Raw genomic sequence first — 27,782 nt, 5'->3', positions numbered from 1 at the left:
AAAGATCAAATGAGGGGTTTTCCTGTTTGAGCAATTTTCAAACAACTAGATTGTTGTGAAAAGTAACACTGCTGAACAACGATATCAAATAACCAATGCAGTCAGCTGGTTTTAACCAGATAATAAAGGGACCCACCCTTTGCCTGTAGTGGAAACACAACTTGCTGCATTATTAATAACTCCTAGTCCGAAGAGGTACATTGCACAGCTGGGTATAAATTATAACAAGGCAATTTCATGATCAGGTTTTTAAGTCTTGTGTTGGACTATTTCCATTGCCCACAGCTATTTATCTTAAAAATCTACCTCTAATGTTTTTTATCAGGCACATTTTGCACACATCTGAATTTGTGATAATGTGGTCTTTCCTCACTTGGACGACACTTTTAGCCAAAGGAACTTACAGTTGATGGAGGATACATGTGAGAAGTTTTCGGGCTGAAGTAGTTGATCTCTGAAGTTGTTGATCTCCAGCCAAATCTAATCTTATTGTTTTAACACTACAATCACAATGTTATTTATTTCCTGGTCCAATTTTCTATTGGCAACTGGGAATCTCAGAGGGGTGTTAGGGTCAAAACGGGATTTTTGACTGCGGAATAACATTTAGGCATTTGGCAGACTACGATAACAAGAGAGTAAAAACAAGCATGATTGGACTGCCTGCTTCACATCAAAAATGCTGGCCTCTCAGGAAATCCTTTATTGGCCCAAATGTGGAAATGGATTGAAGCGAGGTCAAGACTATACGGGGGAGATGTGGCAATAATTTCCAGCGTATTCCACCCATATACAGATGCGTCTCTTCCGCAAAGTAAAAAGTTATGTATTGATTTTCAAGTATTATGCGTTCTACTTGCTGAATGTTCATGGGACTTGAAAAGGTATAAGGTCCAAAGGTTTGAAGTCTTCTGTAAATGTTAATCGTTTTTTTATTCGTTAGAAATTTCAAGTCCCAGTTTGACTTGATGGTTCGATTTTATTGACATTTTAGTTTATTGGTACGAAAAGACTCTCCTGAAATACCATTACATTTTAGAATAATTGAAGGCTTCAACACCAGCAAGAACTAGTGCCTTCCTTTGGAGCTCTTGGAATTGTTACCTGCAGGTTTAGTGCTTCGTGAAGTAGAGCTCTTGGAGCTGTTACCTGCAGGTGCACTGGTTCGTGAAGCAGAGCTCTTGGAGCTGTTACCTGCAGGTCCACTAGTTCGTGAAGTGGAGCTCTTGGAGGTGTTACCTGCAGGTCCACTGGTTTGTGAAGTGGAGCTCTTGGAGCCCTTACCTGCAGGTGCACTGGTTCGTGAAGTGGAGCTTTTGGAGCTGTTACCTGCAGGTCCACTAGTTTGTGAAGTGGAGCTCTTGGAGCTGTTACCTGCAGGTGTAGTTCTTTGTGTTTCAGAGCTTCTGGAGTTCTTTCCTACAGATTTGGAGCTTTCTGCATCAGAATTAGTCATAGGTCTTGGAACTCTTTTTGCTTTTGCATTTTCATTTCTAACTGACTTTGAAGCATTAGCATGAGTTGATGTGCAGGCATAAGCAGTCCCTGGATTCAATCCACTGTTTGATTCGGCTGAATTTGAGTGCTGGTGTCTGGCATTTTGACCTTTTACTGCCTTTGAGGTTTTGGTATCAGATGATACACTTGCTGAAGCCTTCATTGGACCTAAGCCACCAGCTGGTCTGGGTGTTTGTTTTATTGTTGTTGGACGTGATTCTCTATCTGACCTCACTGATTTTGAAACCGGATATTTTGCATAGTCCTTTCTAAGTGAAGCTATGGTTCCAGCTTGAGCTAAATCATTCCTGGGAGAATGCATTGACCGAAACCCTCCATGTGAACCATGTTGTTTTTGTGACCATGTAGGACTGCTATACGCTCTGACTTGAGAAGGCCTATAATAGTAAGGAAATGGGAACCGGGCTGCACTCCTTTGGAAATTTATTTCCTTTAAATGAGCAAAGAAGGGGGGGCGCACCATAGGAGTAAAATTGAATTTTGGAGCACTCAACAAGGTTGGAGTGTTGTATGTCAAAACTGGAAAGAAAGCTCTAGTAGAATGTTGACGGAATACGTACGGCTTACTGAAACTAGTCTGAGTGCTTAAAGAGAATGGATTCTGAGAGACAGGTAAAGGACTACTTTCTGCTCGTTTTTCATATTGAATTAGGTACATTGGGTACACCTGATGTTTTTCAAACACAACAAATATGGATGGGTTTTTGATATCATTTACACAGCTGTCATAGAAGATGCCGTTTTCCCCATCTTTCAGTGGAGGTTGGATATAGCTGGGATGCCCGGTGGTATATTCTCCTGTGAATACTTGGCAAAGGAACATATACTGAGTCCCAGACTTGTCAGTGTAGCTGTGGGAGGATTTGGCATCCTTGGTAAAATAAATACCTGTAGCAACAAAGTGTACACATTATGCTGTTCAAGTAGACATGTTAGATTGTATTTGTTCCTCCCAAATCTTAAAAACTCACCTTTTCCATATGCTGTTTCTTGTTCATGACAAAATCTCAAGCCGTTGTTCTGCTGGAAGATGGCATCAATCTCCTTGGACTCAGTACCATGAAACAGGAGTTTGACATTCTCCTTGCCCAAATTTTTCTGTTTTATAACATTGACATGCCTGTTGGACATAAATTACATTTAGGCTCATGAATAAAATTACATTCATCCATCCAACTTTAGTCAGAACTATTTTGCCTTACTTAATAAACAAAAATGGCCTATGCCTTAGAGGATAAAATAAATACCTTTTGAAAACTTCCCACAAGTCCTTATTTTGCACCTTTTCAATGCTCTTCAAATTAAAATCTCTCATTGTCTTATAAAAGCGCGCAACAGTCTTCTTATATTGATCCGTATCACTGTCCAGGGGAACCCTCTGGAAAGTAATGACATTTTAGAGTAATACACACTTCTAATCGTCTTCAGTAAATGTAGACGATTATATCTTCATTGTATCTGGTACATATGAGGGGCGTTCAAGTCAACCTGGGACTTTTTATAACATTTCCTGTAACTGATGGCCATAATCTGATTGACATTTTCTTGATAACTTAGCTTTACGTACTGTACATACTGTATAAATAGTGAAAACGTTATAAAAAGGCTATAGCTTCGTAATTGATGATCCCAGCCAAGGTGGCTTCAAGCCGTTATTTCCATGAACATTCAGCGACTAGAACGCCTGATCCTTAAAAATCGAAGGACCACTAGCACCAGCTTCCAGTACAGTATGTGGGAACTGTATGCACAACCATTCGCTAACATTAATAACACATTACAGGAACTCGACTGGGAGTTATTGCCGCATTCCTCGTCCAGTCCTGACCTCGCTACCCACCATTTCCATGTTTGAGCCATTAAAGGGGTTCCTTGAAGGTCAGTGTTTCAAACCTGAAGCTGGCTGCCCGATCATGGCTCCAGCGTACTAAAAAACCTTTTTACAGTACCTTGCACTAGTAAAACACTGGAATAAGTGCCTTAGTGTAGCAGGGGGTTATATAGAGAAATAAAGGGAGTTTTTACTCTCATAACTGAATCCTGCACAATCCAAATCAAAAGTCCCGGTTAGACCTGAACGCCTCTCATAGTATATAGTTCCTTCCATGCCTTTGGCTAAACCTTAGCATAAAATGGTTTTAAATGCTTACAATAAAAAAAAATAAAAAAAAATTTAACCCTGAAGAGTAATTTAGCACATAATGCAGTAATAATTAGAGCTACGTGATTCACCTCATTTATTGTAGACGCTTCATTACATTACTGAGCAATTACTTGACATGCATTTAAATGCAGTATATATTAGATCATTCACATTGTGGACTGTCTGTGCCTTGTTACATCTTGCAGTTATGACATTTTAAAAATTTTATCTTTAAAGTAGGCAGCACGGTGCCTTAGTGGTTAGCACTGTCGCACTGCACCTCCAGGGTCCGGGTTCGATTCCCTCCTTGGGTCTGCATGCATGAAGTTTGCATGTTCTCCCTGTCCTTGTAGGGTTTCCTCAGGGTACTCTGGTTTCCTTCCACAGTCCAAAGACATGCAGATTAGGTTAAGTTGCGTTCCCAAATTGCCTGTGGTGTGTGATTGAGTTCATGTGCCTATCCAGGGTGTACCCCGCCTCGTCTCCTGAAATAGGCTCCAGGCCCACCGCGACCCTGTATACTGGGTAAAGTGATATACGTAGATGATGAGGGAGGAGGAATCTTTAAAGTATAAGGTATTTATTTATAGGCAAATGGGGAAAAATATCAAAAAGTGAACATGTGACAAATGAAAACAAAAACATTTTGTTTGCATTGATTGGTGCACGTCAGTGTCTTTGCCATCATAGTAAATAGATGGCTTCCAATAACAGACACACAAATAATAATCAGAGTCAGCCTCATTACTAGTTCCAACACTGGCTGCTGTTGAGGATGATAAGATTGTTGACGGCAGCTACAAGTACACATCAATCATTAGAGCGGAACAAGATTGGACGTCTATTTCTGTCTTGAATGGAAGCTTCTGAGGTGGTTGTCCTCCCCTGTGCAATTCATCACGTTGGGCTGTATAACGGCGCCACAGCACAGATAGACCTCAATGCTAAATCATTGGTGTTGGCATGGGTGTTTTGTAGTTCGGCTTGTTACAACAGGACAGATGGAGCAGGATTCACTCACCCACACCTGGCTACACCATGTGTTACAGTATTACACCACTTATTTATATGCAACTGTGTGAACAGGAAGCTGTTGCACAAATGGTATGTTTTTCATCGCGCCAGATCCGGTGCCGTTTCCAAAAATACTCTTTTTTTTCATTCTGGTTCATTGTAATGAGACAGTCGCACAATTAAAGTTTGATTACCACAGAACCCGAGTAAAGGCAATAAGAAGGTATTTTACCTCAAATCCAGTTACAGACATATCGGCTTCATCTGAGTCACAAGATAAAGCTTGGGGACTTTGTGAACGATCCTCGGATTCCATTTCCCTGTGTTAAAAGAATAGGGTTCATTTTTCGTTCTGACTTTTTTATTAGAAGTTAATTACAGAATTAGCAAACATATCAAAGATATTTAAAAAGATTACCTTGTTATGGCGTTTTGGACATCTTCCGCTGAGAGAAACCTGGGTCTCCTCCTTAATCGCATTTCAGTGCCATTTTGTTTCTTGTACTGCTTCATGTCTGCCATGTGGGGGAAAAAAATGTAATTTGCAAGCAGCAATGATAGTGTTTTAAGTACTATTTTGCATGTTGTTTTGCTTGATTGAAACTCCTTGCTGTCCATTTTATTAGGTACACCTACTGTTTTATGCAGGTATCTAATCAGCCAATCATGTGTCAGCAATACAATGAATAAATAAACAAATATAAAAAATATTGACTTATATATATATATAAGTCCATAAATACACATACTATTATGGTGTTCGAGTCAAACCGGGACTGTTCCCCCAATTAGTTTGAGCTGTAGGCAGTTTTTATCCTGTGTACAGGGTTGCACAACTATCTGACCATTTTGATTCATATACATTCACATTCCATACAAACTTAAATAATTTTGTTTTGCGACAATAACAATTATTAAAAGCGCTATACAAATAAAATTTAATTGAACTGTATTGAATTGGAGCCTATCTCAGGAGACTTACAGTACAGTAGGTAACGAGGCAGGGTACAAGCTGGACGGGGTGCCAATCCATCACAGGGCACACACACACACACAAAGGATATTTTGGGAATGCCAGTTAGCCTAATCTGCATGTCTTTGGACTGTGGGAGGAAACCGGAGTTTGGGGAAAACATGCAAACTCCATGCACACAAGAACAAGAGGCGGAAATTGTACCCTCGCCCCTGGAGGTGCAAGGCGACATTGCTAACCACTACGCCACCATGCTGCCCTCAGGCAGTTGTAAACAATAAATAAAAAGGCAATCATAAAGAAAACCTATTTCTAATCCTAGGCTCTGTCCTACAGTCCCTAAAGCAGCATAACGCACCATGTAAAAACAACATCCCTACCTTGCATATTGACCTTATAAGAGTGTCCGGCTGTAGTGAATCTGATGATAGCTCTCCTGTTTTCTTGGTACTTCCATTCCAGGAACTCACTAACCATGAAAGATATATTGTTTTCTTCTTGCTAAAAGCAAAGAGCAAAAAAAACCACCACCTCAATTTCCCATCAATATCAAGCATTAGTCTAACTTACCGATTAATTAAAACAACAGCATCTATGGAGAATGAACTGTTATTAATTTTACTGATGAAATATAAATAAACTGCTTTCTATTTATCATATTAACTTTTTCAATAGAATCCCTATACACTTTATTGCAGTATTTCATTTGTTTTTAGATGAAACATATTTTTTAATTGAACCATATAAAGTGTATTTTATTCAACTTTATAAACAATAATTAACGACTTCCTGCTGCCAGTCCACCAAATGGATTTCCTGACAATTGTGGTATTACTTTTGAAATGGTCTAGACCGCCACTTACTGATGATTCGTACTGGATCCAGTCCCCATGTTCATCCTCAAAGTACCAGATCCATTTTGTAGCGAGGGCGAAACTAGGATCTAGAATTGATGAAATAGTTGAGAGGCGGCGGACTTCTACAGAACCCCGAGTCATTGTGTCAAAGTGTACCGGTACGCTGCTGTCACTGAAAAGCACAGGGGGAAAATAAAAAAATAAATAAAAACAGCATTTGGCAAATGCTCTTATCCAGAACGACTTACATTTTTATTTCATTAAACATTTTTGCAGTTGAAGGTTAATTGCCTCGCTCAAGGGCCCAACAGAGCCGACTTGGTGAGGTTGCCTCCCGATCACTAGTCCAATACCCAAACCACTCCTACACAGTTTACATTATCTGTCTATTTATCATTCCGCATTCAACTCACACTGTTGTGTATTTGCACTTTCTTTACTGTAATCATGTGTACTGTGATGCGTTGCCTGTTTCAATGTTTTCCAGCTACTACTGTATATACAAAAAAAACACCACATGAACTTCCGTATGCTGTTCATTAGATCATACAGTAGATTTTGGTCCTCTGCTCCATGCATTCACACACTGGCTACTGGTTGTACAGTATTTGTAAATGAATGACAGATTTTATAGTTATACAGTATACCAGAGCTGTTTACAACTGCTATGATGTAGTGACTACTGTACTCTCTTCCATATGCAATTTGCTCTATTACAGTATGCAGAAAAAATGCATTTACTTTACATGTAGTACAGTGTTTTAGAGATCTATATGAATAAAAAAAGGTTTTGTCTGTACATTGGTGAGAACTCGCTCTTTCAACGACATCTTTACTTTTCATACATTGGAGAACACCCGAAACCAGAAAAATTTCTGTCCGTCTGTCTTTAATTTTTAAATAAAACTTTAGCAGTACATACAGTAGATATTTGTCTAAAGGTAAACCCTAAAATTAAATCAAAATGTAAAGTAGAAACCAGTACCATATAATGTCACACTAATTTTGTTTTTATAAAATTACGGTACAGTTAAGTGGTTCGTCTTTGTTGCAGGCAGACGTACTGTACATGGGCTTTAACGTGAAATAATATCATCACTGATTACATTAAAGCTGATCAGATTAATTTCAGCTTTAACCTTTTAACCCTTTCTAAAAACTTAGTTTAATATATACGTACCTGTGTGTCTTCGATGGATCACAGAACGCTCTTTCTACTTCCTCATTATCAGGCAGAAGGTTCCAGCTTTCCCCATGCCTCTGCTCCCATTTATAGGGCAAGTAGAAATGCTCATTTTCACATGAGTCTGTGTAAATAAAACACACACAATGTGGACAGTCATATAATTTTGATTCATACACATTCACATTTCATACAAACTTAATTCTTTTGATTGTGTGACGCTGCTTTGTGATGATGTAAATCGTTAAAAGCACTATACAAATAAAATTTAATTGAACTGAATTGTTCAGACATGCACGTACAGTATGCTATCCTCAGTATGAATTGTATTGCTTAAGGATTTGTTTTTAAATAAAGCTCACCTCCCAAAGTGCAAGATTTCTCAAAGTGGAAAAGACATATCCACTTTTCCTCTGTAACAAAAAAAAAAATGTTAAAATGTATATTAAATATATACATCAGAATGCATTATTTTAAATATATACTGTATATTCAAAGGGCTTTCAAGTCATGATGGTCAAGTGGGATTTTTAACAGAGTAAAAACTTTTTATTTCTCTATATAATCCCCTGGTACACGAATGCACTTATCCAAGTGTTTCACTAGTGCTTAGATACCAATTATGAATACCGAGACTGCCTGCTTCAAGCCTAAAACGCTGGCCCCCCAGGAACTCCTTTATTGCCCCAAACATGAGGAAATTACTTCAGGAAGTCCCACTCAGGTTCCTGTAACGTGCAAGTGATGTTCATGCATGATTGTGTGTACAGTTCCACAGACAGATACAGCTCTTTCGCAACTCCCCTGTAACTGAGGTCAGAGCGCACGATCAGCCATGATACAGCGGCCCTGGAGCAGGAAGGGTTAAGGGCCTTGTGCAAGGGACCAACAATGGCAACATTGTGGAGCTGGGGATCGAACCGCTGATCTTCCGATCAGTAACTTAGTGCCATAGCCCTCTAAACCACCACTGCTCTAACAAGGTGAAGACAAGTTAACTGTCAATGTTCACTGGGATCAACTACAGTGTGCTCTGAGCCACCTCGGCCAGGATAATCATTCACGGACATTAGGTCTTCTTTAAAACATTTGCACCAGTCTGGAGTCTCACTACTATGTCAATGGATTTCACAAAAAAGTTCATCAGAGGTCTGGGTTTGACTTGAACCCCCCTTGTATAATAAAAAAAACTATTTGAAGACCATTTTTAATGTTTAACGCGTAGGTTTAAATGTCAAGTCATTACTGATAATTAGTGAAGCTATATGGTTGAATTTTATCTTTTCTAATGATGTCTATTCACACAAACAATACAAATCTGATACAGGGAAAAAATACAGCTTTTCTTCCACATTTATAAGCCTTTTTTAAAAAAGAAATGTGAATTTTATTGAAATTTTACCCAACGATAATTATAAGTGTGTCAGAGCATCGGAAAAAAAATCCCAGCGTATAAAGAACACCTGGTGCTGTGGCACTGCTGTTAAGCGTGGACCTGTCTGCATCTGCCATGGTAAGCATGCTCTTATAGATTGGCAGTAAAATGCTCATCAGCTGACTGGGCACTCCGTTGTCCTGCAGTGTTTTAAGTGGATGAGGTTCGTATATATCATGGCATCTGCTGCATCCGCTGCTGCCGTCACACTGTCCTCTGATGTAGCTTTCACAGACATGGAGATCTTTACAGGACTCAGCTTTGAGACAGTTCCCAAACTTACTGCTGCCCTCATTATACGCCAAACACACCTGTGTGAAATCAGGTTGGATTAAAGCATGTCATCTATGTTTATATGAGTACAGTAATTATACAGACACTATAATAGGTAAAACACCTGTATTCCGAGTTATTAATTTCGTTAAATATTGGCTACTAACTTTTTATCCGGTCTTATTTCCGGTTAACCAGTCACTCATTAACTAGTATCTTATTTATTTATCAGTATAGGGATGGAAATGTACTGACAGGTGCTTTAAGGGTGATGGGAAGATAGAAGAAGTACTTTGAAGAGTTGATGAATGAGGAAAACGAAAGAGAACGAAGAGTAGAAGACGTGACTGTTGTGGAGCAGGAAGTAGCAAAAATCAGTAAGAGTGAGGTGAGGACAGCATTAAAGAGGATGAAGAGTGAAGAGGCAGTTGTTCCTGATGACATACAGTACCTGTTGAGGTATGGAAGTGCTTAGGAGAGGTTGCAGAAAAGTTTCTAACGAGTCTGTTTAACACGATTTTGGAGAGTGAGAGAATTCCAGAGGAATGGAGAAGTGTATTAGTGCCGATCTTCAAGAACAAGAGGGATGTGCAAAGCTGTGGAACTACAGAGGTATAAAGCTAATGAGCCATACAATGAAGCTGTGGGAAAGAGTAGTGGAAGCTAGGTTAAGGGCAGGGGTGGCCATTTGTGAGCAGCAATATGGTTTCATTCCTAGAAAGAGTACATCAGATGCAGTATTTGCTTTAAGGATGCTGATGGAGAAGTACAAAGAAGATAATTAAGAGTTACATTGTGTCTTTTGTAAATTTAGAGAAAGAATATGACAGGGTGCCAAGAGGGGAGCTGTGGTATTGTATGAGGAAGTCTGGAGTGGCAGAGAAGTTTGTTAGAGTGGTGCAGAACATGTATGAGAGCTGTAAGACAGTGGTGAGATGTGCTCTAGGTGTGACAGAAGAGTTCAAGGTGGAGGTGGCTTTGCATCAAGGATCGGCTCTGAGCCCCTTCTTGATTGCTATGGTGATGGATAGGATGACAGATAAGGTTAGACAGGAGTCTCCATGGACTATCTAGATAGATGGAGGTACGCTCTGGAAAGCAGAGAAATGAAGGTAGGAATGAAGTACCTAGGGTCAATGGTCCAGAGCAACGGAGAGTGTGAAAAGGAGGCGTGTACAGGCAGGTTGGAATGGGTGGAGAAAAGTGTCAGGTGTGTTATGTGACAAAAGAGTATCAGCGAGAATAAATGAAAAAGTGTACAAGACTGTAGTGAGACCAGAGATGCTCTATGGCTTAGAGACAGTGGCACTGAAGAAAAGACAGGAGGTGGAGTTGGAGGTAGCAGAGATGAAGATGTTGAGGTTCTCTTTGGAAGTAACAGAGATAGATATGTAGGATCAAGAATCAGAGGAACAACCCATGAGATGTTTTTTGGAGATGGAAGTCAGAGAAGCCAGACTGAGGTGGTTTGGACATGTTCAGAGAAGAGATTGTGAGCATATTGGTAGAAGGATGCTGAGGTTAAAACTGCCAGGCAGGAGGTCTAAAGGAAGACCAAAGAGGAGATTTATGTATGCAGTGAGAGAGGACATGAAGTTAGTTGGGGTGAGAGGATGATGGAGGCAGATGATTCGCTGTGGCAACCCCTGAAAGGGAACAGCCAAAAGACAAAGAAGATATTTGGTATCCATAAATTACATATATAATACGATTATAACATGAAGTACTGCATATCCATCAATCAGTCATAACATTATGATGACCTGCCTAATATTGATTAGGTCCCCCTTTTGCCGCCGTAACAGTGATGCAGTATGTGTTCTGATACCTTTTTTATCACAACCAGCATTAAATTTTACAGCAATTTGAGCTAGAGTAGTGTTTCTATTGGATTGGGCTACACAGGCCAGCCTTCACTCCCTATGTGCATCAGTGAGCCCTGGCCTCCCATGACACTGTCACCAGTTGTTCTTCCTTGAGTCAACTTTGCTCTGACTCAGTCTTCTAGGCGTTACAAACTGGCCGCATGTCAAAGTCATTAATCCTTATGCTTACCCATTTTTTCTGCTTTCAACACAACAACTTCAGAAAAAAAGGTTCCTGTGCTGCATTATATATCCCAAACACTATAATGAGGAGCAAAGGTTGGGCCATGTAGTCTGATCCAATAGAAGCATTAATACAGTAGTAGTAGATTGAGGAAAAGGTTATTGCTCATTCTAGTAGAAATGTGTTGCATCATTATTTTGGTGGCAAAGAGGGGACCTACTCAATATTAGGTGGGTGGTCCTAATGTTATGGCTGATCAGTGTATGTAGTCGAATCATATATTATTTAAAATTGATGGATACCTGTAAGATGAAAGTGGAATACTGTACATTATTCATCAAAGGGTCTAAAACTCTGAATCCAAAGCCAAAGCTCATACATATTTTAAATAAATTCGTTAATCCTATATCCTATAATGCCAGACTGAAGAAAGCTTTGGATGACTGATGCTATGGATTTTCTCATGCTGTTTTTGAGGCTTACTGAAGGCAATAAGTTGGTGTCATTTTGCAGAAGTGTAATGCACAGCTCACTGCAGTCCAGTTCCAGCAGCTTGTGTTGGCACAGCACGCCGATGTTGTGCTCTGAATAGAGGTCATGGCCGAACGGGCACTCCTTTCTGTTCGGGAGAATATCGATTTAAAACATACAGTAATTATTTATTGTTTGTGTGTGTGTCTGTGTGTGTGTGAGAGAGATAGAGAGAGAGTGTGTCAGATGAAAGCAAACAAGTCCTTGGGGATTATCAAGTAGATTTATGTACTAATTATTTCCTTTGGGAATAAGTCATAGGTGTGACAAGTTATGGTAAGTTAGGGACAGAAAACTCTACAGAGATACAATAATATAAACTAGACAGCAGAATATCAAGGACAACAAGTTTATTATTATTATTATCATCATCACTCACTCACGAGGGTCTGAGTGCTTGGTGAGGTGCTACTGGCAATTTGGAAATGACAATTACCCTAATCTGCATGTTTTTGGACCGTGGAAGGAACCTCACCAAGCACGGGTAAAACATGCAAACTCCACGCACATAGACCCGGACCATGGAGGTGCAAGGCGGCAGTGCTAACCACCGTCACTATGCTGCAATATTATTATTATTATAATCATAATAATAATAATTATTATTATTAACACATAAGATACAAGAAATACATGACGTTACCTTTGGTTGTGGGAAGGGCACTCTCCAAACAGGAAGAGTTTGCACAGGTGCAGGTTGTTGCAGCCTTCACAATGCTGAATCCGACATAATCTCAGTTCGGTTTTAATAATCTGCATTTCACTTTCCTCCTCGAACACCACACAGCTATCCATCTCACTTTCTGTCTCATTTAAATCCAGTTGGGTTACCTCATCACACACATCCTCAAGCTCCGTTTGTTCATCATGGAGACAGAAATCCTGACTAACAAACTCCTCTGAATCCATGACTGCTGAACTTCCTGCTGCCTCTCTGTGTGTCTTGGTGGACTTCAGACTACTGAGCTGAATTGGATGTTGACATTCACTATCCTGTGACACAGAAAAGTTCTTTCCCCAATATTTACCTATCACATTAACCTTTGGACCTTGATTATAGCTCCACCTGGTACTGTAATTTCACGAGCTTGAAGATTCTCTTGAATGGTTCACCATCAGGATAATGTGAGAACTAAAATAAATACAAATAAATACAAATACAAATTAATAAAATAAATAATAAAATAAATACAAAATAATAAAATAAATACAAATACAAATAACAGTTCAATTCCGTTGTACCAACAAACAGGTCTTTCTTCAGATATTGCTTCTTTCTACACAACAATACAATCCACATGTAAAGTTTGAAAGTTTCGTTGATGAATAAACGAGTCGCTTGGTCTGTCTGCTGTGCTTTGAGAAGCTTACACAACGCCAGGAGAGACACTTTAAAACAAGTAATCTGTCAAAACATTTACATTTAGGGATTTGGCAGACACCCTTATTCGAAGTAACTGATATTTTTATTTCATTATACATCTGAGCAGTTGAGGGTTAAGAGCCTTGCTCAAGGGCCCAACAAGAACAACTTGGTGGTCATGGGGTTTCAACCTGGGACCTTCTGAACCATAGCTAACCCTGACCCAAAAGTCTCTATTTATTATGAGCAAGACATAATAGTTTTTATATGTTTGGTAAATACCCTTGGTGTCGTGTACATCTGTTAATACAAAGAACATACACCATTTTAACGTGTCCTGATAATGAATGGAAATAGTTTTCGGAAATTCTTAAAGTTAAAAAGTTATTCGGAAAACAAAAAAGTCTGGACTGATCATCCATAACATAATGACCCCCTGCCTAATATTGAATAATATTGAGTAAGTCCACCTCTTTGCCAACATAACAGAAATGCACTGTGTGTTTTTACACCTTTCTATCACAACCAGCATTAACCTTTTCCTCAGTTTGATCTACACTATCTCTTCTATTGAATCGGACTACACGGGCCAGTCTTTACTCCCCATGTACATCAGTGATCCCTGGCCACCATGACCCTTTAGCCAGTTCACTGGTTTTCCTTCCTTGGATCACTTTTGGTATGTCCTGAAAATTGCAAATCCCACAAGTGCTGCGATTTTGGAGTTGCTCTGATCCAGTCCTCTAGCCATCTCAATCTGGCCCTTCAAGTTTCACTTCCTTTCTAAAATATATCCCACACACTTCCAGACGCCATTGTAGCGAGATAGTAAAAATGCAACTTTTGTTAAAAAAAAAAAAAAAAAAAAGCCAAATTGTGATGGCTAGAGCAACTCCAAAACCATAGCTACTCCATAACCACTACTCCATAACCACTACTCCACTACTCCATAATCAGAGCAACTCCAAAACCATAGCTCTTGTGGGATGTTCCTGGTAAGTGTGTGGGAGATTTATCAGGTTATTTATCAGGTTAATTTTAGATCCAAAAGGAGACACCCATATTGTAATATCAGATCAACAAGGACGAGAGGAAGTAGAATTCATTAATTTAATCTTCAGCTTTAACATCTTTAACTTCAGATGATTTAATAAACATTAGAAGCAACACGTGGTGCAGAGTCACTCTGTCTGATTGTTTGACAACAAACATCTAGACTAAAGCAGCTCTTTTTAACAGGATACTTTAAAATAATGACGTAATCATAAAATATAAACGGACTTCTATGTCAGTTACATTTAAATTTCCAGTCCTGCGTTTTACCGTTTTTTCCGCCCTTTGTACGAAGGGTGAACACATAGCTGATAGTATCTTAGAATACTTACTCGAAACGCTTTTTATATCGCTTAGTTTTAATTGTTTTCCGTTAGCGTCATTAGCCCGTTAGCCGGGAGTTGTGTCGAAGTTGGGTTTTTCATAGCCACGCCCCCCGTGAAACCGGCGCAGGGAAGGAAGCGCGCGCGGTCAGATAGCCTCGCCCGCGAGAGGTTGCGCGCGTTCCACCGAACTGAGCTTCTGGAATGGAATGGAAGGGCGGGAGATTTTCACGCGCCTTGAAAACGAAACTTATCATAACATGCGTTGTTTTTAACCTCTCTATACAAAACCCATGATGTATTTATGCTATAGGATAATTTAATTTCATAATATTTCACCCTACTAGTACTGAATTCTTTTAAACTTAGTTTCTTCTTCTTCTTTGTCTTTCGGCTGTTTCCTTTCAGGGGTCGCCACAGCGAATCATCTGCCTCCATCTAACCCTAACCCTCTGCATCCTCTTCTCTCACACCAACTAACTTCATGTCCTCTCTCACTACATCCATAAATCTCCTCTTTGGTCTTTCTCTAGACCTCCTGCCTGGCAGTTCCAACCTCAGCATCCTTCTACCCATATATTCACCATCTCTCCTCTGAACATGTCCAAACCACTTCAATCTCTAACTTTATCTCCAAAACATCTAACATGGGTTGTCCCTCTGATGAACTCATTCCTGATCCTATCCATCCTTGTCACTCACTTATTATCAGTGGCGGCTGGTGCGCAACAAATTTTTTTTGGGGGGGGGGGGGGGCAAATTAAATTAAAATTGACCTTTTAAGACCATTACTACCAGTATAAAATAAAGGCATGACTCACATCGCATCCAGTCAGCCAGTTCCTGGAAAGTGCTGGAAAAGGACCGAGTGTAAAGATCCGAAATTACCCTTTGTTGATAATTGAAACGTTTTTACACATTGTACTGCATTACTAGGTTGTTGTCCTGCATCCTCAATGAACAAGCTACTGTAAGTCCAAAATGCACCAACCAGACTTCTTACCAGATCAAGAAAATATAATCATATATCATGACATATTCCACCCTGCAATGCACAGCACCCAAAGGATGTGTGAATGTCCTAGTGCCAGGCACCACAGCACATTCCCAAAGGTCTTGTGGAGTCATGCTCTACGGGACCATGACTGCCCCTGTGGCACCAGGAGAACCTACAGTACAAAACACTGGGCATAATGTTTTGCATTGCAGTGTTATGGTTGATTAGTATATAGTCAATTGAGATCTTTAGAGTTAATGCATTTTAGAGCGACAGTATTACTGGATAATAACATACAGTACTGTAAACAGTAACAGCACTGCAGTATATTTTAGTAAGCATTCCCGCTTTATGCATTTGTGTTGGCTAAATACATCATTTTAGTTAAACCTTTAGCTACTGGATTTTCAAGCCTGGCTTTGGTAATCATTTCAGTCTCTGTGATTAGTCCGAGTATTTATTTGGTTAACTTTTGCATATTCTCCGATTCTTAAGATTTTAGCTTTGGCTGATCAATTGTTAATGGGTTTACATGTTTCCTGCAGTTGTTCCAAACCTGTACTAAAAACTGTATTGATAAGTCTTGCTAGTGTAATGTAAAATAGGTGAGATGTAAGAGAGAGACTATACACTACTGTAGGGAATATTTAATTTTTAGTGTGTTTCATGAGATTATGTGTGCATGAGAACAGTGTTTTCTTTCTTTGACCTCGACACGCAGTGCTATCTGCAAACACATTTCTTAATATAATCTATGTTCAGGGTCATAAAACTGCTAAAGGCTCATAAATGCAGAACTGTTCCCAAGCTTCTGTTCTTCTCCACGTTATCTTTTATAAACATTCCAGACCAGATGTAACTCCTGTGCCCTCCTTTTTGGTTCTTTTTTTTTTGTGTGTGTACGTGTATGTGTGTGTATATATATATATATATATATATATATACTCCAATCTTCCACAACAAACTTTGAACGTCTCACTGAGCATTGACTTGTGTGTTTCATTGAGGGGTTGCCTGGCCAGACGGGACAAGGAAAATACAGGCTGTGCATTGAGTACACACAAAAGGGGGTCAACCAAAATTCAAGAACTACCATCCAGTCAGCCCAGAGAGAACAGCCAAATCTTTTCCTTTGGGTTATGGATGACTGTAATTTCATTGGGATTAGATTTTCTGTTTTAAAGCCTAAAAGGGTATTTATTATATACTGTATCTGTCTGGCAAATGTTGCCAGGAAAGCTCTCACTTCACTGCGGTGAAAAAGTTCAGGAAAACTAATGGTGTACAAATCCTAGGAGAATTGCATTAGATTGTACCCACATCTGCCCAAGAAGAGCTTTTGCAACCTGTATGTAGAGAAATGCAATTACAACTTAGTATTTTAGGCCAAGGAACAAAAAAGCCTGGTTAATGGAATAAAAGGTCTAAAATACTTCTGCATGTAGGAATAAAGCACATAAGAACCAAACAAATTTCATACTGTAGCTGGTATTCAGGGACAAAAACCACATTATCAATAATTTGTCCAGATGATTTAATTTTAAAGTTGCAAATGAATTAATAAGAGCTTATTCGTGTTTTTAAATACTGCATTTGTAACACATAGAGCAGAAATTTTGGTAGATTAAGAAACACTGCAGTCTGAAATTACTGTTTTTGTACAATTAAACAAAATTACTCCATCAATTAAATATTACATTTAAATCATACATTTGGTAATACAGTAAATGCAGCTTAACACATAAAAGCCTCAATCACACTTTGAAAGCTTGCAATTAAATTAAATTACTGTATGTGACATTTTTTTTCCTGTTTGCCTCGAGCTTCTAAGACGTTCTTCTGCTGTTGAGAGCTTGTGCGGTTCTGAGAAGTTTGTGTACCGGAGAGCGGAGAAGGCGGCTTTTCATTAAAACTTGACGAGGAGCCATAAGCGAGAGGCCATTCATTAGCTGAAGAGGAAGTGGTTGTGTACTTGACTGAGATACTGCTTTCTGTTACTGAATAACTGCTGGAAGGAAAAGCATCCAAGCTGACATTTCTAGGCCTGGGTGTAGCACTGGATAAAGCTGAAAGTGGATCTGAAAAGTTGGTTTCCACTTGTCTGGGAGATACCGGTTTTTGTGAATGTTGCTGTGAGCTTTGAGAACGTTGTGTGGTGAACAAATCTGGATTCGTCCTAAACGCATATGTTGAATCTGTTTTTGGTCTAGACGTATCTGTATCTCTTATACCTGTTAAGCTAGACGTACCCGAGATCAACAGCTGATTGTCAGAATAGGAGGAAACTGGACTTTTTACAGAAGCAAGTATATCCTGAGCTGACTTTCTCGGCAACCCGGTGTTGCTCAGAGAAGTTACAAGTTCCTCTCCTGCGCTGGTTGAACTGGAAGTGCTGTTGTTGGCCTTATGAGGTGAACCTGTGCTAATCACACTTGCCGTTTGCCTCACATTAAGAACATCATCAAAGTCGTCCAACCATTGACTGGCATTGTCAGATGAGCGTGTTGCGCTAAAGGAACCTGTCAAGAAACCATCCGAGGGAGGCTGCTTATGAGTTGCATAACAACTGGTTTTGGATGCTACTGACGTTTCGCTCTCTATGTTCGAGGAAAAGATGGAAGAGGAAGCGTCAACGCTCTTGGCCTTGACTGGAGAATATGAAAATGGGTCCAAAGAGTCAGCAAGTGTCTTGGCGAACTCTGAATCTTGCTGTAGTCTCTGAGACGTTCTTTCAGTAGCTAGGTTAGAGGTACGAGCCGTCAAAGTCAAGTCGTCAATCCCAGACTGAACACTGCTACAGTCAGGACTAGGTTTAGCAGCAGTTAGAAGATTATCTGAATCAGAGGACACTGGAATTGTACCAGTTGCATGCAAGGAATTATCTGGTTCTCTTAGCAACCTGCTGAGTGACGTTAAACTCTGAGATGGCTTAGAACTAACAGATAGGTTGCTTTTGGAAGCGGCAAAGCCTACACTTTTTGTTGTAACTATCTCAAAGTCTGAAGTGTCATCGCTATCGAGAGATCCTAAAGAATCCGAATCAGCAGAAAGAGTGTTTCTTGTTGTTCGGCTGCTCGCAGCGGCTAATGTCTCTCCTGTGCTTCCCATGGACTTCTCATAGGTAATCAGGAATTCTGGGTAAACCTGGGAGCGTTCAAACACTACATAGATAGTGGGCTCACGTAGGTCATTTACACAACTGTCGTAAAGATTTCCTGCCGCGTCTTTAGCTGGAGGTCTGCGGTAATGAGACGCTCCTTTAGTGTACTGTCCAACCAACACTCTGCATGTGAACATTTTTCTTTCACTATAGTGATCCGTGTAATCGTGGGAATACTTTGCATCCCGGGCGAAGTAGCTTCCTGTAACAGAAAGAAAATAAATATATATTATTGTTTTATTAAAAAACAGACATTATGCACTTAGTGCATAGTGGAGCATAGCAGTTAACAATTTTAGCTTAGCAGTACTGTATGTTTTTAGAACATTATGATTTTGGTTCCTAGAACGTTTACACTGTCGAGGTTTCTGAATAACACTCAGCTTTTTAAACGTCTGCACTACTTCGAACTTCACACATGTGCATGTGCATCATGGGGTTCTACTGGTTCATGCCTTAGGATAAAATTTTTTTTATGCTTGGATGATTCATACAGCAGGTCACTGTGTGGCTAAACACTCTCACTCACTCATCTTCTACACCGCTTTATCCTGCATTCAGGGTCGCAGGGACCTGGAGCCTTTCCCAGGAGGACGAGGTACACCCTGAACAGGCTGCCAATCTATCGCAGGGCACACACATATTCACACTCACACACTCATTCACACTCTACGGGCAATTTGGGAACACCAATTAGCCTAACCTGCATGTATTTGGACTGTGGGAGGAAACCGGAGTACCTGGTGGAAACCCACAAAGCACAGGGAGAACATGCAAACTCCATGCACACAGAAATGGGAATCGAGCCTGGCCGGGAATCGAACCCGGACACTGGAGGTGCAAGGCGACAGTGCTAACCACTACACCACCTTGGATTGCCTTGTGGGTAATCCAAAAAACAAAAAACAGGTCAGGTTTAGAGACTGGACTGAAAATGAGAGACAAAAACCTGGCAAAATGGCAAAAAATAGGAAGCCTGGAGAACTGTTCCTCAAAAGTTCATTAGTCTAAACTTTCGTTCAGCTGCTTCCTCTCACAACTTGGCACAGGTTTTACACTGGATGCCCCTCCTCATGCACCGCTCCTATTTTATCCAGGCTTGGGATCGGCACTGCATCCACTGGCTGGGTAGTATGGGGCATGGTAACGGTTCGGAAGGTCCCGGGTTCAAACCCGACAACCGACAAAGTTGCCACTGTTGGGCCCTTGAGCAAGGCCCTTAACCCTCAACTGCTTGGATGTATAATGAGATAAAAATGTAAGTCGCTTTGGATAAAGAGCGTCTGCCAAATGACTAAATGTAAATGTAACATACTGACAGCTCGAACCCGGATCCTCAGATCCCCAAATCAACAACCTAGAGCTTTAGCCGTCTGAGCCCCCACTCCATTACTCTTAAGTCTAAGAGTAAGAAAATCTGGCTCTTAGGAAGCAAAATATGAATATATCAGGGGTGGTTTAAGACTTTTGCTCGGTACTGTATGTATAAAAGCCACTTGAGAATAAGACTAGTGGTGTGCATTGGGGTCTAAAAATATTTTTTACCAGGAGTGGACGTGCACAATCAAAAACATCAGTTAAATCCAGCATAATGGCTAACACTCAGATTATAGATTTGTCATCACACGATGCATCAACACACAGTCAGGTAGAAAAACCAAGCAAATAGTTTTCTAACCTTGCCCGTACACTGTTGCATTGGCCCCAGATACCCTCATATCAAAGTTCTGGAGACAGATAGCGTCAACGTTCCTCGTGTTGGTGCCGTGGAATAAAAATCGCTCTGCTTCACGGTATTTCTTTTCACTGTTTGCTTTTTTCATTCGCTCTCTTTTCCTGCAAATAAAATAAAGCTACACAGTAAAGTCAGAAAAAAAAAATCTACGTAATCAAGGGTTGCTGTCTGATATATTTGGCCTTTAAATGAATCACTATCAAGGCGTGCGATGACGTAAAGCAGCTTGAGTATTATAACTTTCATTGAAAAGTGATACATAGTTTTTTATAATGCTACAGAAGTTACCATGCTGTTGCAACATAATGTTAACAATTCAACTACTTACAGTATTTACCCGAACAAGGACGCAAGGACGTGCGAGATCTCAATGTCTGGCAAAATTTGTTTTTCAATTTCTGTCTGCATGGACTTCTTTTTCCCCTTTGTCTTTTACTGATAATTATTTATTAAACACTATCTTAAATGTTATAGTGTTCTATTTAAGATTTTCATCAACTAAATGCTACATGTTGTGCGAATTGCACTTGTTCACTATTTTAAATTACTTCTATATTGTAAAATGCAGAAATGCTAATGTAGCACAAATTTCTAGCTCATGCCTTAAGTTGAAAAATGTTGATACTGGCTATAACAGAAAGGCACCAGTATACCCAGTGCATCACAGCCTGCCATGTATTGAGAGTAACAGGCAAAGGATTTAAGTTTGTTGACACATTTCCCAGATTTGAACCCGATTAAGCATCCATGGGATACGCCGGACAAGCAAGGCCATGCAGGCCCCACATTACAACCCAGAGCACCCAAAAGATCTACATCTAACATCCTGGGGTCAGATACCACAGAACACCACTAAAGGTCTTAAGGTGCCTTGGTGGCACAAAGGGAAATTTGGGAATGCCAATTAACGCAATCTGCATGTCTTTGGACTGTGGGAGGAAACTGGAGTACCTGGAGGAAACCCACCAAGCACGGGGAGAACATGCAAACTCCATGCACACAGATGCTGAGGCGGAAATCAAACCAGGACCCTGGAGGTGCATGGGAAAAGTGCTAAAGACTGAGCCACCGTGCCGCCTACTTGATGTAAACGTATTACATACAGTATACTGTAATAATTGATTATTTTTAATTACAGTGATTATTTGCCTAAAAACTAAACTTTTAAATAACCAATAAACTGTAAATTAACAAATTTTTACTCACGTCTGAAAATCCTCCCATAACTCCTTGTTCTGAACTCGTTCAATACTCAAGATGTTAAAGTCCTTCATAGTCTTGTTGAAATGTTCCTGTACTCTGATGTAGTCCTTGTGAGACGCATCGAGCAAGACTCGCTGAAGTCGAATAGGAAGAACAAATAGATGAAACCGAGTTGTATGAAAGAATACTTTAACAGTATGAACTGGATATGCCACTGCACCTGAAATCCAGATTCAGAGACTGCAGTTTTATCCCAAAAGCTTGGGACAACTCCACGAAAGGTGGAGTATGCTCCTCTTCTGCTTAAAGGAATGAAGGGGGAGGAAATCATAGTTGTGGTTTTATCAATTAAACAATACTCTTAATATGTGGGAATCATTTTTCGTCCAGTCTCTTACCTGGTTCTAGTATTCCGAACATCGAGGAGAGAAACGAAGAACGGTCTGCGCCTAACTTCCCTCTCCGAGCTGGTTATTTCATTCCGCTGCTTCATATCTTTACAAAACAACATGCACCGGATATCATACAGTACATCCACATGTGCCTTTATTCTTATATAGTAATGAAATGTATTGCATGACCATACAGTACCTTTGAAATTCAGCTCATAAAACTGTTTCCCAGCTGAAAATTTAACCACATCATGCGTGTTGCTGTCTAAGAACTGGAGGTATTTCTTCTCGAGTTCATCACTGGTGATGGAGGACAGTCTATGCATCTCCTTCTGGAAATGTCAAAATGCTCATATGAAATCAGAACGCTTCAGAGTGCTTTACACTTGAGTCCAACAACCAAGGAGGAGGAGGCTTGTGACTTACGACTGATCCGTACTGGATCCATTTATTATACTCATTCTTCCAGTACCAGATCCACTTCGTAGTGTGGCTGAAGCTGGGTTCAAGCACAGATGAGACAGTAGAGAGACGCCGCACTCTGTGAACTCCCACCATCATTGTGTCAAAACACACAGGTTCATTGCCCACACTGATATAAAAAAAGAGGCAAAAGATCACCTCAACAGACATTTTATTCGTAAAAAGTAAAACAAATAAATATTGTAAGCATTCTTAACATTAACTCTTTAAAAAATTTAAACAAACTGAAAAAACATTATGGAACAACCTTGAGGCCATCAACAAAAAAACAAATCATTGAACAATCAGAGAAAGAGAGAAACAACTAAGAGGCCAAGGGCAACTCATTACTCGACACCACCACCACCATGCTTCTTTGTGGGCAAGATGTGGTTGATGAGCAGTGTTTCCAGAACTTTTACTGAGTCTCACACCAGCCACATAACAAACCCCAACTAAGATTTCATACGACATAGTTGGACACTTTTTTAAAATGAATCCCAGCATATACAGTACAGTATATAGTCCGGGTTCTGGTGATTAGTATACCAGAGATGCTGACTACTGAGTGGTTGGAACAGACGAGAGGGGAAATGAGCTTGCTGCTGAGATCGTTACATACTGTAAACATTCGGTTTTTAAATTGTATCTTTAGGCATTTCACTTGCAAAGATACCATTTTTTTGCAGTGTAGGATTTTGGCTGAGTTGTATAAGAACCTTCCACAAACAGGTGTATTCACGCTATTAAATTAATTGCTTATTAAATTATTTTTATTTTATTTAATTATTATTATTAATGGCATCTTTCTGGTTTACATACCTGTGGATCTTTGATGGATCGCTGTACTCTCTTTCTATCGCTTCATTGTCAGGTAGATCTATCCAACCCTCATCCACCTCCACCTCCCACTTATAGGGAACGGCAAAATGGACTCTCCAGCATTTATCTGCAATGAACACAAATGTTGTTCAAGAGTCAAGATTCTTTTCCAATGAAGTAGATTTCCAATTAGTCAATTGGCTCTGTTGAGTGACGCGTATAGCTTACTGATAGATTACTGGTATATTAATCATTCTTACTTATCAGAAAAACAAAGAATTGCTTTATCCTGTATTGAGGTCTCCGTGACCCTCAATACAGGATAAAGCGGTATAGAAGATGAGTGAGTGAGTGAGTGAGTGAGTAAGTGAATAATAAAGGTACCTCCATATTTGCAGATTCCTCTAATGAATGAGAGGCAAATAAAATGTCCTGTAAAACAAATGGACAGAAACAGTTCATGCTATAAATACCACAGTGATGCCACATGCCACAATAATGCATTTATTTATAAGGGCAACAAAAACAGCATGCTAATCTTCACCTCCATTCTTCTGTAAGTACTCGGGCGCTTTGGTTTTGTTGATGGTTTTGGAGGTCATCTTACATTTGGTGCCAGGTCTCTCCAGAGCATTTCTATGGTCCTTTAGTGTCAAAATATTACGATAAATCAGCAAAAGACATCCGATCAGCTGACCGGATACTCTTCTGGCCTGCAGTGTTTGCATCGGATGAGGCTCGTAGAAATCGTGGCACTTGTTGCACTCGCTACTGCCGTCGCACAGTCCCCTGATGTACCTGTCACAGACATGGAGACGTCTACAGGCCTCCTTCTCGGGACAGTTGCCAAACTCACCACTGCCTTTGTTATACGAGACGCAGACCTGAAGTCAGGGTTAAAGAAATTATTTAGTGTTTCTACTTTCTGACAAGCACATTAAAACATCACATGATCCTTATCTGTTGTTGACTTGGGCTGAACTCTGTCCATGGCCTTCACCTTTATAAGCAGAAATACTGTATGAGGGGGACTTTCGATTGTGCAGAATAGCAACACAGTTATGAGAGTAAAAACTCTCAATATAATCCCCTGCTACACTAATCCAGCAGTTCACTAGTGCTTGGATAACATCAAGGTGGAAAGATTTCTCAGTATCCCAGAGCCATGATCGGAGTCATGTCTCAAACGCTGGCCTCCCAGGAACTCCTTTAATGGGTCAAGCATGTGCAAATGGCTTGGAGTGAGGTCAGGACTGTATGGGGGATATATCGATAACTCCCAGACGATTCCCGTGATGTGCAAGTGGTGATGGTGAATAATTGTGTGTACAGCTCCCACAGACAGATGCGTCGTCTCTTCCACAAGTTAACCAGCGATTTTCAAGGATCAGGCGTTGAATCTTCACTTGAACGACCGCAGTGGACTCTAAGTCACCTCGGTCGTGATTCATTGCATTTACTAACGTACCTTTTTAAAACGTTTGCACCATTTAACTGTTTTACTCCGCGACTAAGTGTCTTTTTTTTTATTATTATTATTATTATATATATTTTTTTCCAATTTTCTCCCTAATTTAGTGGTGTCCAATTCCTCCCCGTCACTAGGGGGCTCCCAGATTAAGGCTACTACTACCACTCAGTCGGGAGGGCCGAAGACTATCCCGTGTTTCCTCCCAACCGCGTGACGTCAGCCGACCGCATCTTTTCGAACTGCTTGCTCACGCACCGTTAGAGGCGGAGTGACACACTCGGAGGAAAGCGCTAGCCGCTCCTTCCGCGTGTGCGAGCTCACAGACGCCCCTGATTGGCTGTAGAGCCGTCATTAATGTGGGAGCACAAGTACCTCTCATCCCTCCCCCCTGAGAGAGCTCGGCCAATCAGCTCTCTCTGTGCCTCCGGCTGTGAGAGGAAAACAGCATCACTCGGGGTTGAAAGCCTTTTCGTATGTTCTAACATTTGACTAAGAACCATCAAGTAATGAATGATATGCAAATCCTGGATATGAATAGAGGGTACCCCTGGCTCCATCCACATGCAGATCCTGCTACCATCACCTGCGAATGGGGTGTGCTGCCTCTCCCAACACTGCTCCAGCATCTCGACAGATATATTATTACCTCACAGTATCACATAAAAGGTATTGATGACACTGTCTACTGTTATAATCGCCGATTACAATTGTCTATTGTTAAATGGTCAGGACACCCGCTACCTCGCCCCCTACCAACCACCCTGGGATTTCGGTAGCTATGGGCTCAGCCTGACATACCGGTTTGTGACGTAGAGGACATTGCTTACTGTTACAGTCGGTGAGTAACGTCTTTGACACGCTCAGGGTATAACATAACAGATGATGACGCTGCCTAGTGCATTCAAACCGCTGTAAGAGGTCAGGAAGGTGAGGGAGACCTAAGGTTGGCGGTTATGAAACCAACCTACTGGATCCCAACAACAGGAAAAAGAGAAATAAAGCAATTTCTGTTTTCAGGTGATAATTGGTAGCTATTGGTTATATTATCCAGCCCACAGTAATACATCACTAATGTATGTCTATTAGAGACTGGATGATATAATTTGATCTCGCTTCATTGATTACTTTTTTAATTTACTATTAAAAAATCTCCCAGACACACAAACTCTTTAAGCATGTTTAAAGAAAAATATAAATTGTAGAACAGAACAGTAAAAGTAAAGAATAATCCACAATGTTTTCCTGAAAACAATGACTTCTTCAGTTTGTCAGTATAATAAAAATTCCAAAATATTTTTAGCCCCATGACTCATGAGTGTGTTCGGCTTACGTTGGGTAACAGGGAGGTGTCGTTTTGTAGCAACAGCACACGTAGTTGATCTTTGCTCAAACCCTGTAAGCCGTGCTCACGCAAAATTCTGGAATTGTGCTCCGTCTCCAGACTGTGGCCGTATTTACACCTTTGTCTGTAGAAGAAAAGTGTATCAGTAAACAAACAAACAAAAAAGAATTGTGCTGAATACAAACAATGAAAATGATTTGCTGTAAAGCCAGGGTGTACATACAGTCTTTATACAGTATACTGTACACACGGAAACATCTGGTGTTAGTGCATGTTATTACCTAATTATGTTAAAAGGCTTTTGGGAGGCCTTGTCATTGTCTTGGTGTGTGTATGAGTCAGTTCGAATGACACAAAAGTTTACTGGTTTAACTACTTCTGGACTACTTCATATACTGATACAACACTATGTGCAGTACACTGACATTATTTGCCTGTTATGCCTCATTAAAGCAACTGTCGGGCATGCAAACACCATGCACACAGACCACAAGACTCTTTCAATAAAATTGTTCCATTTTAAACATTGGAGGAACCGAAACCAGTCTCAGAAAATAGTCTGTCTGTCTGTCCAGACGGATTATGTTACAGCATCACGCAAAACCGGCTGGACAGAATTTCATGAAACTTTGTCAGTACTTGGATATCTGTCTGAAGTTTAACCTGCACCATTAGAATAGTGAGCAGAAGCGATGCTAGGAGCAGTTATATCTTAATAGTTATATTTAAAATAAGCTACATAACAGTGCTGAGTCAAATTAAGACAAAATTTTATCGCTATTCAATCTACTTTATTAATTTTTTACAGTGATTGAGTGCATTTGCTTGACGAGGACAGAAGTGCATCCTAGTGGAAACATTTCTAAACTTTTCTATTAATGATGTAATAAGATGAAATTAGAGCAGATTCAAAGACTTTTAGGTAATTTTTTTTTTTTACAATTTTCTTTTGTACATTTTGCCACCGTTCAAGTGTAAACCAATACGGTATAGTGCAGTCACACCAAATACAATGTTGTAAAATGACAGCTGGTGGATGTACACATATAATTATACAGTATATAATTACATTACATTACATTAAAGCTGATCAGCTTATTCGATCTTTTTTTCTACACGCTTCAACGCTAATTTAGAAAGCCTCTATAATGAACTTACACGTTGCATTGGCCCAGCATGTGAAATACACACAGGTGCAGGTCTCTACAGCTCTCCTGACACTCTCTGTTTCTGCAGCGCCTGACTTTAGACGTCACCAGGACCATTCTTTTGCTCTTGTTTTGCTGTAAAACAGTAAACATGTCACTGTTCGCAAGCAGACTCTCTAAATCTTCCACTGAATCCACTGCTCCCGACTGCACAATTTTATCATACTCCATACACCCGGAGTGATCGCAGAGCAGATTAATAACACGCGCGTGCTCCGCCATGGTCATCTGTATTCCAGCACCAGCAGAGGAATGACAACCCGATGACGAGTCGT

At 40.2% G+C, this 27,782-nt stretch overlaps 1 protein-coding gene across 1 annotated transcript; it reads right to left on the bottom strand.

The window, feature by feature from the left end:
* Positions 1-633: 633 nt before the first annotated feature.
* Positions 634-27,782, bottom strand: LOC128534107 (uncharacterized). The gene is made up of 24 exons (XM_053508413.1): positions 27,458-27,782; positions 26,288-26,423; positions 24,031-24,370; positions 23,871-23,918; positions 23,487-23,613; positions 22,629-22,794; positions 22,402-22,534; positions 22,209-22,305; positions 22,031-22,109; positions 21,814-21,944; positions 20,551-20,708; positions 17,501-19,074; positions 12,620-13,056; positions 11,929-12,064; positions 9,152-9,434; positions 8,051-8,101; positions 7,686-7,812; positions 6,512-6,677; positions 6,029-6,149; positions 5,094-5,190; positions 4,908-4,995; positions 2,766-2,896; positions 2,490-2,638; positions 634-2,406 (listed from the first exon to the last, which is right to left on the bottom strand). The coding sequence occupies exons 1-24, from the start codon at positions 27,733-27,735 to the stop codon at positions 1,070-1,072; spliced, it is 6,390 nt and encodes a 2,129-aa protein (XP_053364388.1). The 5' UTR covers positions 27,736-27,782; the 3' UTR covers positions 634-1,069.

The sequence above is a fragment of the Clarias gariepinus genome, chromosome 12 (genome assembly GCF_024256425.1).
Source record: "Clarias gariepinus isolate MV-2021 ecotype Netherlands chromosome 12, CGAR_prim_01v2, whole genome shotgun sequence".
In the NCBI taxonomy this organism is placed as follows: Eukaryota; Metazoa; Chordata; class Actinopteri; order Siluriformes; family Clariidae; genus Clarias; species Clarias gariepinus.
Note: the sequence above shows the minus strand (reverse complement) of the source record. Positions and strands in the feature narration are given on the sequence as shown.

Excerpts from the sequence above, each read along its gene's own strand:
- LOC128534107 (XM_053508413.1), bottom strand. The coding sequence starts at position 27,735 with ATGACCATGGCGGAGCACGCGCGTGTTATTAATCTGCTCTGCGATCAC. Across the intron at positions 22,110-22,208 it reads GTTCGGAATACTAGAACCAG|AAGAGGAGCATACTCCACCT; the intron begins GTAAGAGACTGG and ends TCCTTTAAGCAG. Across the intron at positions 2,407-2,489 it reads AGAAACAGCATATGGAAAAG|GTATTTATTTTACCAAGGAT; the intron begins GTGAGTTTTTAA and ends TTGTTGCTACAG.